Genomic DNA, 12870 nt, shown 5'->3' with positions numbered 1-12870 from the left:
TTTACTTCTGACTGACTTCACTGAGTATAATACCTTCTAGTTCCATACATGTAGTAATAAATTGCATAATATCATTTCTTATCACTTAATAGTATTTTGTTATGTGTATATATGACAATTTCTTGATACATTCATCTATAGTTAGACATTAGGGTTGTTTTCATGGCCTCATTATTGTATTAAGTACTGAAATAAATACAGTTGTTTATAAATAATAAGCATAAAAATCCTTTAGTATTAATGTTCTGAGTTTGGGGCATTTGATACCATGAATGATCTTATATGATCTAGTGGTATTGCTGGATCATATGGGAGTTCTTACTCGAGAAATCTCTATATTATTCTTTTTACAGATTGAATGAGACAACATTCCAACTAACCATGAATAAGGTTTCTTTCTCATCACATCACATCCAACACTAGCTGCTTCCAGACTTCTAGATATATGCTATTCTTGTGTATATAATATTAGCTTTTGTTTTGTTTTGTTTTGGGGTCACACCCGAATGCACTCAGGGGTTACTTCTGGATCTGCACTCAGAAATCGCTAATGGCAGGGACGGGGGACCATATGAGCTGCTGAGATTCGAACCACCATCTATCCTGGGTCAGCTGTGTGCAAGGCAAATGCCCTACTACTGTGCTATCTCTCTGTCCCCAACATTAGCTTTTTTATATTTTAAAAACTATTACTTTCTTCATCTATCACTTTATACTCGTTGACATTTATTCCTTTTCTGTATTTCTTCTTAAGGAATTCCCAAAATAAACTTCAGCATCATATCTGTGTCTCTCTCTCTTTACAGTAGTGATAATTCCTAAATGAACAAAATCATGAGAAAAAAAATCAAAAGAACAGATGAAATACCCACAGGATTTGAGTTTCTCTATAAGCCTCTAATAAGACAAGCTAATACTACCTAATACTGTCTGACAAGCCTATAATGCCATCTTCTGTTTGTTTCATTGAAAATAAGTCAGAACTTCACACCTAGCTTTTGCTCTCATTTCTTGCATTTACCAAATAAATGTCCAAATAAAATTTCAGTTAAGACACAAGAAAATGAGCTCATAAATTACTGTTCTCTTACAAATGACCAAAAGCAACATAATCTTTGAACTTGTCTACTGAATTTACCATGGTAGAGAGATGGTAGGGTTGAGGCCAGGCAGGAGAAAATTTGAGAGGGAGACCTGCAGAAGCAACGAAGAAAAACAAACTCTTAGGTAGGAGTTGTGGTATTAGAATGCTGTATACATTAAACCTTATCATTAACAGTACCAAAAATAATGGTGCCTAAAGTAAAAAAGCTTAAAAGAAAGTAAAAGGACTAGAGTGATAGTAGAGCAGATAGGGCATTTGCCTTGCACATGACAACCTATTTTAATTCCCAGCACCCCATATGATCTCCTGAGCCTTCCAGGAGTGACCCCTGAGCACAGAGCCAGGAACTAGCTCTGAGGCCAGGAACTATAAAAAGGGTGTGCCCAGGAACAAAAAATATTTTTTAAGAAAAATAAATTGCTTACTCCCCAAATCAAGATATAAAAATACTATTAAAACTTTTGTCACTTTTCTTTTTTAATTTATCAGGGTTGCATTGCTGGATCAAATCACGGACTTTATACTATTACTGGGGAAACTTTTAGTTACTGCGTGTGTAGGTAAGTAATAAAATAATAAAAAGATTAAAACGTACTTCATAAAAATATCTTAAGCAAGAAAACTATTTCTATACAAAAACATAATATATATTTTTTTATCTTTTCAAAATAGGTACTCTAGCCTTCTTATTCTTTACACAAAGAATCCCAAGGATTTTAGAAGGACCAACGTCTCTAAATTTCTACTGGGTACCTTTAATGGTAAGAATTGGTGGTTTTAATCAGTTTGTATTGCTATTAACAAAAATGTCATTGAAAGGTTGGTTTAAAATATACACATTGGTTTCTCACACTTCTAAAACCTGAAAGTTTGAGATCAAGGTATTCATAGATTTAATTCCTAGCCAGGGCTCTCTTTTTAGATTGCAGAAGTAAACCTTGTCTCCTTATATGGTAAAGAGAGATATCATCATTCTATATTTTCTTCTAAGAATACCATTATTGCCTAATTATTTTATAAAGACACTGCCTCAGTGTCATCAGTTTTAATATATACATTTATATATAAAATGTTTAATGTGTCCATTCAGATATACATTTTAATTTATATGTTTTTATTCCTAAGCACTTTAATATTATAAAGAAGAATTTGTGAAATGTGTTAGCAAAATAAATAGGGCTTTGAGGAAAATCCTTTTAATTTCACTATAAAACATTTTCATTTTTGTCCACAAGGATTTATTTTCCTTTCTTTTTTTATAATTTCTTTATTTAAACACCTTGATTACAAACATAATTGTAGTTGGGCTTCAGTCATAACAAGAACATCCTCTTCACCTCTTCCCATCACCAATGCCCCTAACTCTTCCTTCGCCACCCCCTGCCTGTATTCAAGACAGGCTTTCTACATCTGTCACTCACTCACATTGTTATGATAGTTCTCAGCGTAGTTATTTATCTAATTGTACTCATTTATACATTTTAAAGGTTTAATATATACATTTGAGTCTACACAACTCAATCCATAGCATCTGGATAATATTGACATAATACTGGCTCTAATTTATTAGGAATGACAGAACAAAAGATCAATAAATACTAAGAGAAATAGTAATAATTAACTATATAACAAGCTGTTATTTCCTGGAAATATGTGGGAAAAGAGGATTACATAGAAGGTTTATTAGGAAGTGTTCTTACATAAAACTGTAAGTAATAGAAAGCAGAAGGTATTTCTGGGAAGGCGAAGAAGCTTACCCAAGTTTTAGTTACAGCTCTAAACTCAAACAGTTACTGGAAGTTCTGCAAGAGTATTCAATGTTTTTATGCTGCCTAAGGCAGCTTTGGGCTAGGAGTTGTCCTCAGATGAGGGATAGTTTTCTGCAAGAAGAGCAATTTGAATTTCTATTGGGGGAAGAAGTTGACAGCAAAATACATTACCAACAACTCAGGCATAAATGTAACATCTGGGGTGAATCTGATTAGAATCCTGAGATATTTATTAATTACCTATTAATTCACCTAACCCACATATCAGAACTTTTACCAGCAGCTTTATATTGGCAACCCAGAGAGGCTAAAAAAACTTGAAGGAGGGATTTAAGTGGATTCAAATTTAGACTCTTAACTCCTAGGATTTACTCGCAGGGATCTCAAACTCAATTTACCTGGGGGCTGCAGGAGGCAAAGTCAGGGGTGATCCTTGAGTGCAAAGTCAGTAGTAAGCCTTGAACATTGGGGGGTGTGACCCAAACAACTAAAACAAAACAAAAAAAGATTCCTCTAGGGCAGGGCCACAAAACGTTGTACGGAGGGCTGCAAATGGCCCGTGGACCGTGAGTTGAGACCCCTGAATTGTCTCAGTAGACAAAAAATAATAATGTGGCATATTATTTGTAGGCATAGCAATAAGTAAAATTGACAGGTAGTTAGTATTTTTATTTAAATCCAAGTACAGAGTTCTTTTTTTTGGGGGGGCACACCCGTTTGATGCTCTGGGGTTACTCCTGGCTAAGTGCTCAGAAATTGCCCCTGGCTTGGGGGACCATATGGGACGCCGGGGGAATCGAACCATGGTCCTTCCTTGGCTAGTGCTTGCAAGGCAGACACCTTACCTCTTGCGCCACCTCGTCGGCCCCAAGTACAGAGTTCTTAAAATAATAGTTATTGAATTTTTTATCTCAATATGGAAATTTTTTCTTACACAGTGCCTCAAATTCTTATCACAACTTTCATTTAAAACTGTATTATTATTCTGCTGGACAGGTTAATGACTTCTTCATTCTCTCCTTTACTCATTTATAGACAGTCATTATTGGATCTTACCTAATTGCACATGGATTCTTCAGCATCTATATAATGTGTATCGAAACTACTTTCATCTGCTTCTGTAAGTTGTCAGTTTGTGCACTTTTCCATCTGTGGTAAATAATTGAGAAGAGTTAGCTCCACGTCTTTGCTTTTTTTTTTTTTTTTGTAGATTTGCTTGGCTTCAAAGCAAAAATGGTGCTTCTTGGGAAAGAGATATTGGTTAGTAGTTGATCTTTAAATCTTAATAACTCAGAGAATAGTTTGACAAAGAGAGGAAAGTCAGCTACTGAAGTGCACCTCAGGTTTCATGGCATATTATTAGCATAATATTATTTTTCATTTCTTATTATTTTCAAGTGTTAAAAATAATTGACTTTATTATGACTTTTTGGCTGACCGAAGGATACAACCAAGCTTAGAAACTGGGTTTTGGAGCTCTTTGAGTAGAACCTTTATAAATTATGCTAAACGAGTCTTACAGTCAATGCAAGTCAAATTCTGCCACACAAGTATATATAATCTATATACTATGTAATATACATACTGTATAATCAATTGATTGGGGAAAGGGGTAGAATTCATTGGGGATAATGTTTAGGAAATGGCTAACTCAATTCTGATACTTTGAACTGAAACACATTTCAGTTTTTTCATCTCTGCCATAGACACTGTGGTCTATTTAGCAAGTCACATTTGTAACATGGTTGTGTTTAACTTCAGTACCTTATTGTAAAAGTCCTGGCAACCTGCTTCCCAGCAGGAACTGGATATGCCTTACATTCAACTTACAGAAAGTAGGGTCAACAAATGAAGTGACAAAATCTATTAGCCCTATAGCTATACCTTCCGACCTTCTGAAATATTATTAGAGAAATAATTAAATAATTATTCTAATCTAATAATGTAATGCCAGAGAGGCATGTTGCTCTTCTGAGAAACAAAATATTTTATGACAGATAATTCCTAAGTGATTCTTCTGTAAAACATATAAAATTGTTTTATATTTTTAGCAAAACTTCTAGAAGATGGTTTCCCAGCTCTGTTTTTTCATTGGCAACATTTTTTTGTTTGGTTGGTTTTTGGGTCACACCCAGCAACGCTCAGGGGTTACTCCTGGCTCTACGCTCAGACATTATTCCTTGAAGGCTCAGGGGACCATATGGGATGCCGGGATTCGAACCACATCCTTCTGCATGCAAGGCAAATGCCTTACTTCCATGCTATCTCTCTGGCCCCGTTGGCAACATTTTAAAAGCAACTTTCATTTAAGTAGAAAAATCAGGAGAATTTGATTCACTATTTAGTCTTCCTCTAGCTGTAAAAGCAACTAGAAGGTTTGTTTGATCTTTTCTTGGTGCCTTAGTGATTTGTTAGAAACTGTCATAGACCAAATGCCCACAAACAAGTTCCAATTCAGATGAGAGGGAGTAAGATGATCATGGGAGTAAGTAGTAACTAAGAAAAGAGAAACAGCTCTCAAACATTCACAGACCTCAAATTTATGGGAATAATTCCAGAGACCTTCCCAGCTCCTGTAACTAAAATTGTTTCTTAAAATTTATTTCAGAAAGTATCTAGAAATACATTAATTTCTGGTCTTTGAAATTTTTAATGATGTTGTTTATTTAAAACAAGATAGTGGATTTTAAATTTTAACAGTGAATATGTTTGCATCCATTATAATAATCACTATTATCAACTTTAACCTATTAAAAATCAGTGATCATTTCCAGTGTATTCAATATCTTTACAATAGTATTTACAACCTGTTATACTTGCTGTCTATGAACAGGTAGCTGAAAACTACTGCAATACATGATGTTTTATACATTAAGAGTTTCTTTTCATGGACATTTACCTTTGATAAGAAGCCATAAGGAATGAAGTATATGTTTACTTATTATTTCAGAGCATAATGAGTTTGAGTCCCCATATCCAATATTTCAAGTAAATCTGGATGTGGTACTAATTCCCTTAAAAAAAAAAAGAGTGGATAAATACAATACCATATTCTCCAGTTGTTAGTAGAGGAAGCATCTTACTTTGGAAAACTTTAGTCATAAATGATACTCAAAACCAAACTCTGATCGTCTGGAAGTTTATTACACACACACCTCTCTACTTTTTGGTACATATTATCTTACTATGCCAGATCTATTGTATGTATATTTATCCCAATTAATTTGACTGTGCCAGATGATTGTTTGCAAATATTTCATTTATAAGTACATAGCATTTTTTAAGCCACATACAGTGATGTTCAGGCTCAGGAGGTACCTCCGTTGGTGTTCAGAGAACTATATAGTTCTGGGCCTCCTGCATACAAAGCATGTGCTCAACCTATTGATTGTGCAAAACCTTGATTCTGCATATTTTGAAAATTACAAGATACTGAGAATTCCGATCTTAAGCTAAGAAGAAATATTTATGGTACATGATTATTAATATAATTCTCATATTTCTTACCATTATTTCAAATACAATAATGATATTGATATGTAATATAGAAATATGATTAAGGAATAAAGAATGAAAATGTTCTATGTATGTCAAGTTCTCTTCTTAGCTTTTCATTTTGGATGTGAAAGGCCACTTGAAGAACTAGTGTAAAAATCTACTTAATCAATAATCCAACGACTCCCAAAAGTATAGTGAAAATAGATTTAGTTTACAAGTCTTTGATTATTCCATATAGTTTTATATAATTTTTCTTTTCCTTTATGCTATAATAAATAGGTGCTATATATCATTAAATAGTATGCTAATAAATAATAGGATCACATTTCATTTCTATATTTTTGATAAGTATTGCTGCTCTGAGTTCTCTGTCTGCAGAAAACTGAACTTCATTCAAAATTCCTCTGGCTTCTTAGTACCATTCTGGTATTTACCTCTAACCATCCATAGTTGTATTTTAGAACTACCTCATCATTTTACTATTAGTCTAATCAATGTAAAACTATAAATTTATATTTAGAGAAGTCAGAAAATATGGTATTAGCTTTCAAGTGTAATAATAAGATTTAAGCTGAAAAGATTTGGGAATAAATACCATACATATATTTAAGTAGGACAAGAACTGAACGAGGCTTCAGAGGTGGCTCCTCACCTCAACCCGACTGCCTCAAAGCATTTGACTTAAGAGTCATTTTTATACCCTTGACTTTAGTTTCTTCATTTATAACACTAAGGTGTGGGCTGATATCAAAATGACTTTAAGGAATGGAATTCAATGGTTATTTTGCATTTGTTACAGAATTAACATATTTGTGTCCAGTTTTAATTCAGAGGATGTGGCAATGTAGCTTTCTGAAAAGAAAAGCTGAAGGAATTAAAGGTGTTTTTTGAAAGGACATGCAAGATCATATCCAATTTAAATTACCATATTAAACCTCTGAGAGTAGGGTGGGTTTTAGAAAATTTCAGCTCTTCATGACCAAGGTTGAAACATCTTATTTTGTCCAGCATCAGCAATTTAATTGCAATAATGTCTTATATTTGATTTTCTAACACTGTTTTCTCTGATTTTTCCCTGTTCAACTTTACAATTTATAAAAATTCACATGCAATTATTCTGCTGCTACTTGCTGCTTTGGGGCTGCTGGCTGCATATACAGGTGAAGATCTGGAAAAAAATGATGGATCTACAGAAAAACCTTACTTCATAACCCCTACCCTGCATGGACTTCTGAACAAGAAGCCACTAGTTCCCCAGAAGCAGAAAAAATAGAAAAAGCACCAAACAGTGCCATTCATTTTTTAAGGAGAAGCTGTATAAATCAGGCCATCTGTCATTTGAAAAAAAAAATGTTTTTCATTAATGTGAAATTTCTCTGTGATTCTAAAACAGGGCAAACCTAGCATTATCAGAGGTGCCAGACATTTGCTGATATAAGTAGCCTCTGTGAACTTGGATGCTTTGTAGGCTTGTTTTTCCAGGTGAAGAGTGAGGTGGATATGTCAGACAAATTTTTATAAAATTTATAACCTAAAGTGTTTTAGTAACTTTTATAACTTGGCATGCTTTTTTCCCATTGTAGCACTTTGATTTACTTTGTATAAATATATTTATAAAGGACATTCAGGAAATTTTTCTAAAAAAAACCTCCCTAAATAGAGAATCAGTTAACCATATAACTAATTTATAGTTAACCAAACAGATGGTACTAAATTGGTAAATATGGTGCTATGGTTGTTGATATTGTTCAAGCTCTTTAAACTGATAAACTTGTATTAGTGGTGCGCTAGAAAGTATATTTCAGTGTTACTCAAGTTTTTAACAAATATAGAGCTATTCTTGTTATACAGGTTGTTTTAAGAGCATTACTGGTAAAATCTTGAACCTTCAGAACCTCTTTTGTTTTAGTGAAGTTATATTTCTAGTGAAGTTGAAACTGAGTGCTGAAATGCCACTTCCAACAATACAAACCTCTGCCCACCATGAAAATACTCTGGGGAAAAAAAAGAGAAAAAGCCTGGAATGGCCACATGACTCATGCCTTTGTCTGTGACCCAGATTCAAATAAATTTCTATTTTCCTATTCCCACACCTAAAAAGCCAGAAATGATTTGTTTGGGAAGACTGATAATATCTTTCATAAACATAGCAATTTTTCTAGATTCCACAGATGGTATGGCTTTGTTTCAGGAAAGGTCCAATTTTCTAAACTTTTAATGCAGAAAGAGAAAAGAATTAGTCAAACACTTAAGGTTTTACCCTAAGGAAATAGATGATTAGCATTTTCATAGATACTTATTTGGTTACCTTTACTAGGGTCAATTCTTCAGGGTAGGAAATCCTCCTTCAAGGGTTTAAGAGGACAGTTATTGCCATACTCCACTCTACTGACCAGGGCAGAAAACTGGTTTCTGCAACCATGCCTAAGTCTTTTACATGACTACACAAATTCTAAGTCAAAGTGTAGCAATGCATATTATAGGGCTAATTATGAAAGTGTATCCCCAAAGGATCACTGAACTAATACACTTTTGGATTTTATACTGAATTTATGGGTAAGGATAATTTATGTATTAACAGAAATGAACTTGTTGATGTTTTAATGTTTTAATCTGCATATGGTCATGTATCTAAGAGTCTGAAATGTGTTTGTGGTATATATTAATATAAATACTTATTTAAAGATCCTGAAGTATGGAAATATAAATTTTAGATAGGATAGATGTTAGTTTAATAACAAGAATAGGGAAGTCTTTTAGAATATTGTTTTTCTTAATGGCCACCATCCTTGGTTTACTTTCCAGAATTTATGTAATGAAATTATCTCTTCATTCACCTCTTGGAAAGGAACCTTCTTCACACTCTTTTCTCTGAATAATACTTCAGAGAAGAGTGATAATTTGGTCTAGATGGTTGCAGTAATTATACAGGAGATACAACAAACATGTAACAAAACAATTCTATCTTAAGTACTGAAAAATTGTATGAAATAAATTACCTATGAGAGTGCTAAAAATTTATAATGATAAAATAAGAATATTCAAACATTTCTAATGTATCAGAATTACACTCTCAGAACTTATTGTAAATATAGGTACCTATAATTTCTCTCTCTATTTCACTAAGCTCTTCAGATGTAGTTTGAGGGAATTTGTAAATTATAAATTTTCCTCGTTGCTATTGATATGCATGAAAGTTAAAAAAATCACTTGGATAGAATATGTATTGACAGATGAGAAATTAGTTATCTATTTTCTCCTTGTTACTTGGTATTTTTAGGAATAATAAAAGTGAAATAATTTGGAGATCTAATAATGAGAATGTGTGATAGGTCTTAGATTCTTGGTATTAGATGGAGTTATGTCTTAAAATATCCATGTATCTGTTGATTTGACCAGAAAACTCTAAAACAAAAATGTTCATTGAGGTACATTCTAAACTTGTTCATATATTTAAAGCTATAACTTTGGGTACAAAAATCCCAATATAAGACATTTTAATAGTTCAATATTTACTAATAAGTGAATATTTATAGGAAGAATATATAGAAAAGTTTTAACTGCAGTATGGATCAACTGTATTATCAACTATATACTATAAATCCATCAACTTTAAGATTTGAGAAATGGTCTCACGGTTATGTGCTTAACTGCTTTAAGAAAATTGCTTCTAATGTTTTTCTCAAAAGCAATGCTCATTCTTTGCTATATATTTCTTTTTGTGTCTCTCAAAAATACATAACAATAATTAATGGAAAATATTTTCTGGCTAGATATAGTAATATTACTAGTATAGTAATATAGTAATATTACTATAATATTGAACCAGGGTTTAACTATAGTATATTATAGTATAGAAGGTGAATTTAGAAATTGCTGGTAAATCTTTTTGGGGGGGCAGAGTGCTCATACATTGCTTGCTTTTCACAGAAAGGTCAGTCATTGGGTAGCTAAGAGGCATACACTGTTGGCAGAATCTAACCTGATGCATTGAATGAGACTGTTATCTTTACAATAATATAGATACTACACTAAGGTTTTCCAAGTGTATAAACATTTTAAAGTGTTGTGAAGCAAGTAAGCAGCAGATGGCGATGTTACTTCTCTTACAATCTTGCTTTGATATTTACTCTCTGCCATTCTTCCTCCTAGTGGAAGATTTAGAAAGAAATGATGGTTCTGCTGAAAAGCCCTATTATTCGAGTAAGAGTCTGATGAAGATTTTGAAAGAGAAAAGTTCACAAAATAAGAAGCAGTAGACTTGCACTCTAGCCATCGTGCAGCGGTGTGACCTTTTCCATTCTAGCCATTCTGCAGCCGTGTGACCTTTTCCTCAACTGCTGATCTGTACTACACCTTTCATAAGTGCTCTGTGTTTGGAACACTGTATTTATGACCTTGTTGGCTTTTATTTGCATGTTTTCTACCAAAGCTTATATTGTAATATGTGAAGCCATCAGAAGTCGCAAGGGAATTGTTAATAACATGGAACATTTTTATACTAAGATCTTTTGTTTTGTAATTCATTTTTAAATAGAGTGGGCTTGGATGTTTTGAAAATACTAATATGGCAGTATTCTTTTAATAATTAGATGAAAATGGATGTGTTATTAAAATTGAGAGCTCCTATTATATTTTAAAAATTATAACTAAAAGATTTCTGCAGGGAACACTGGTAAATAAAGTGAAATAGAATTTTTTTTGTTTTTCCCACTGCTTGACAATAAATCAGAGAAAAGACACCCCTCCTCCCCCAGAGAAGGTTTTACTTTCTTCAACTATAGAATGTTTCCTATTAAACAAATTGCCAGTCATCAGCCTTTCCTATTTCGTCCTCTCTAACAAAGTGCCTTACTGGCTGTTTAATGTTACCCTGGCTTTTGTGGGTAAGTTTACAAACACTGTTTCAAAACAAAACAAGACAAAAAGAAAAAAAAAACTGCAGTGTTAGTGATTAAAACAAGCCTTCTTGTTTTTGTTTTCCTCGCAACTCACTGGTTTGCAATATTTTGTCATTTCAGTACTTTGATAGTCTCATTAGAATGCTTTTTTGCATAAACAATTTCCCTTGTGTCTAGTGGACATTTGTGAATGTGTACTATACGCAAAAAAAAAAAAAAAAAAAAAAAAAAAAAAAAACCCTGAAAGAACACTTGTTTGGTTTGAAATTTTCCTAAGAGCAACAGGTTCAAAACTTTTGTATAGTATATCTTTTTACACACACACACACACACACACACACACACACACACACACACACACACACACACACACACACATGACATTTCTCAGTGTACTCACACAGTTGGAAAGGGAAGCTTCCAGAAATCACAAAGGGAAAATTTATCCCTCAAAAGGGTGCTCATAGGTCTCATGTACTCAGTGGTTCCATTTGAAATGCTGGTTACTAAGTGTTCTGTGTATATTATTTCATTTTTTTAACTTTTGATATGAAAGAGTCATTTCACTTACAACATGATTTTGTATTGTGATAATATAAACAAGAACACGATTTCTAGTTCAATTTTAACTAATTTTGCTAGTACTCCTAACTTGAAAGAAAATGAGTTCAGTTCGTTACTGGGTGTTACAGAATGATTTCACAAAGCATTTGCCCCAAGAGAGTATCAGTTTATGATAATCTGTGAAAGCTTTGGAGAGCGACAGTGTTTCTGTCAGTTTATCTATTAACACATTTATTTCAATGTGACTTTAGATATCCTTTTATGCCAAACAACCTCACAAGAGCAATGACCCAGAGCTCTATAACCAGAGTGCTTTTCTGCTATGCAGAACTCTTAGTAACATATTGTCTAAATATCTTTGGTATCAAAAATGTTTCATATTTAATGAGATTTGTTGTTACTCATTGTTTTAAATTGATGTTTTTTCTCCTAATAAAAATTTCAGTAAGAAAAACTGCCCATTTTATTTATTTATTTATTTATTTATTTATTTATTTATTTTTTGCCAGGGACTCTGCCTTCACCTGAAAGAGGGGGGCAGGGATGAGAGAGGAGAGAGGTGGGAAGTGTGGAGGGAAAGGAGAGGGAGGAGGGGAAAGAGATGGAAGGAAGAGGGGAAGAAGGGAAAGGGGAGGAGAGGAAATCAGGGAAGGATAGGGAAGAGGGGAAAGGAGGAGAGAGAAGGAAGGAGGGGAAGAGATGGTGGAGAGGGAGGAGAAAAGAGGGGAGGAAGGAAAAGAGAAAGGGAGAGGGAGGAGAGAGAAGGAGAAAGGGGAGGAGATAGGAGAAAAGGAAGACCAGAGAGGAGAAGAGAAGGTGAGGAGAAGTAGGAGGGGAGTATGGTGAAGGGGAGGGAAGAGAAAAGAAAAGGCGAGGGAAGAATGGGAGGAGAGGGGAACCAGAAAGGGAAAGGAGAAAGGGGAGAAGGAGTGAAGTAAGGAGAAGGGGAGGAAAGAATCCATTTTATTTTTTTAATTGGGAAACTTAATGTAACTATAAAGATGTTGATTTATTATAATGGTGCAGCCTGAAA

General features: G+C 33.7%; 1 protein-coding gene across 1 annotated transcript in view; it reads left to right on the top strand.

Annotated features, from left to right (window-relative positions):
* SLC44A5 (solute carrier family 44 member 5) overlaps window positions 1–10877 on the top strand; it is a 407523-nt gene extending 396646 nt beyond the window's left edge. Inside the window, 4 exon segments of the mRNA XM_049772158.1 lie at window positions 1595–1665; window positions 1778–1866; window positions 3910–3994; window positions 10525–10877. Of these exon segments, the coding sequence (XP_049628115.1) occupies window positions 1595–1665; window positions 1778–1866; window positions 3910–3994; window positions 10525–10631 (352 nt within the window). The 3' untranslated portion in view covers window positions 10632–10877.
* The last annotated feature ends 1993 nt before the right edge of the window (window positions 10878–12870 follow it).

Source organism: Suncus etruscus, chromosome 4 (genome assembly GCF_024139225.1).
Source record: "Suncus etruscus isolate mSunEtr1 chromosome 4, mSunEtr1.pri.cur, whole genome shotgun sequence".
Taxonomy (NCBI): domain Eukaryota; kingdom Metazoa; phylum Chordata; class Mammalia; order Eulipotyphla; family Soricidae; genus Suncus; species Suncus etruscus.
Note: the sequence above shows the minus strand (reverse complement) of the source record. Positions and strands in the feature narration are given on the sequence as shown.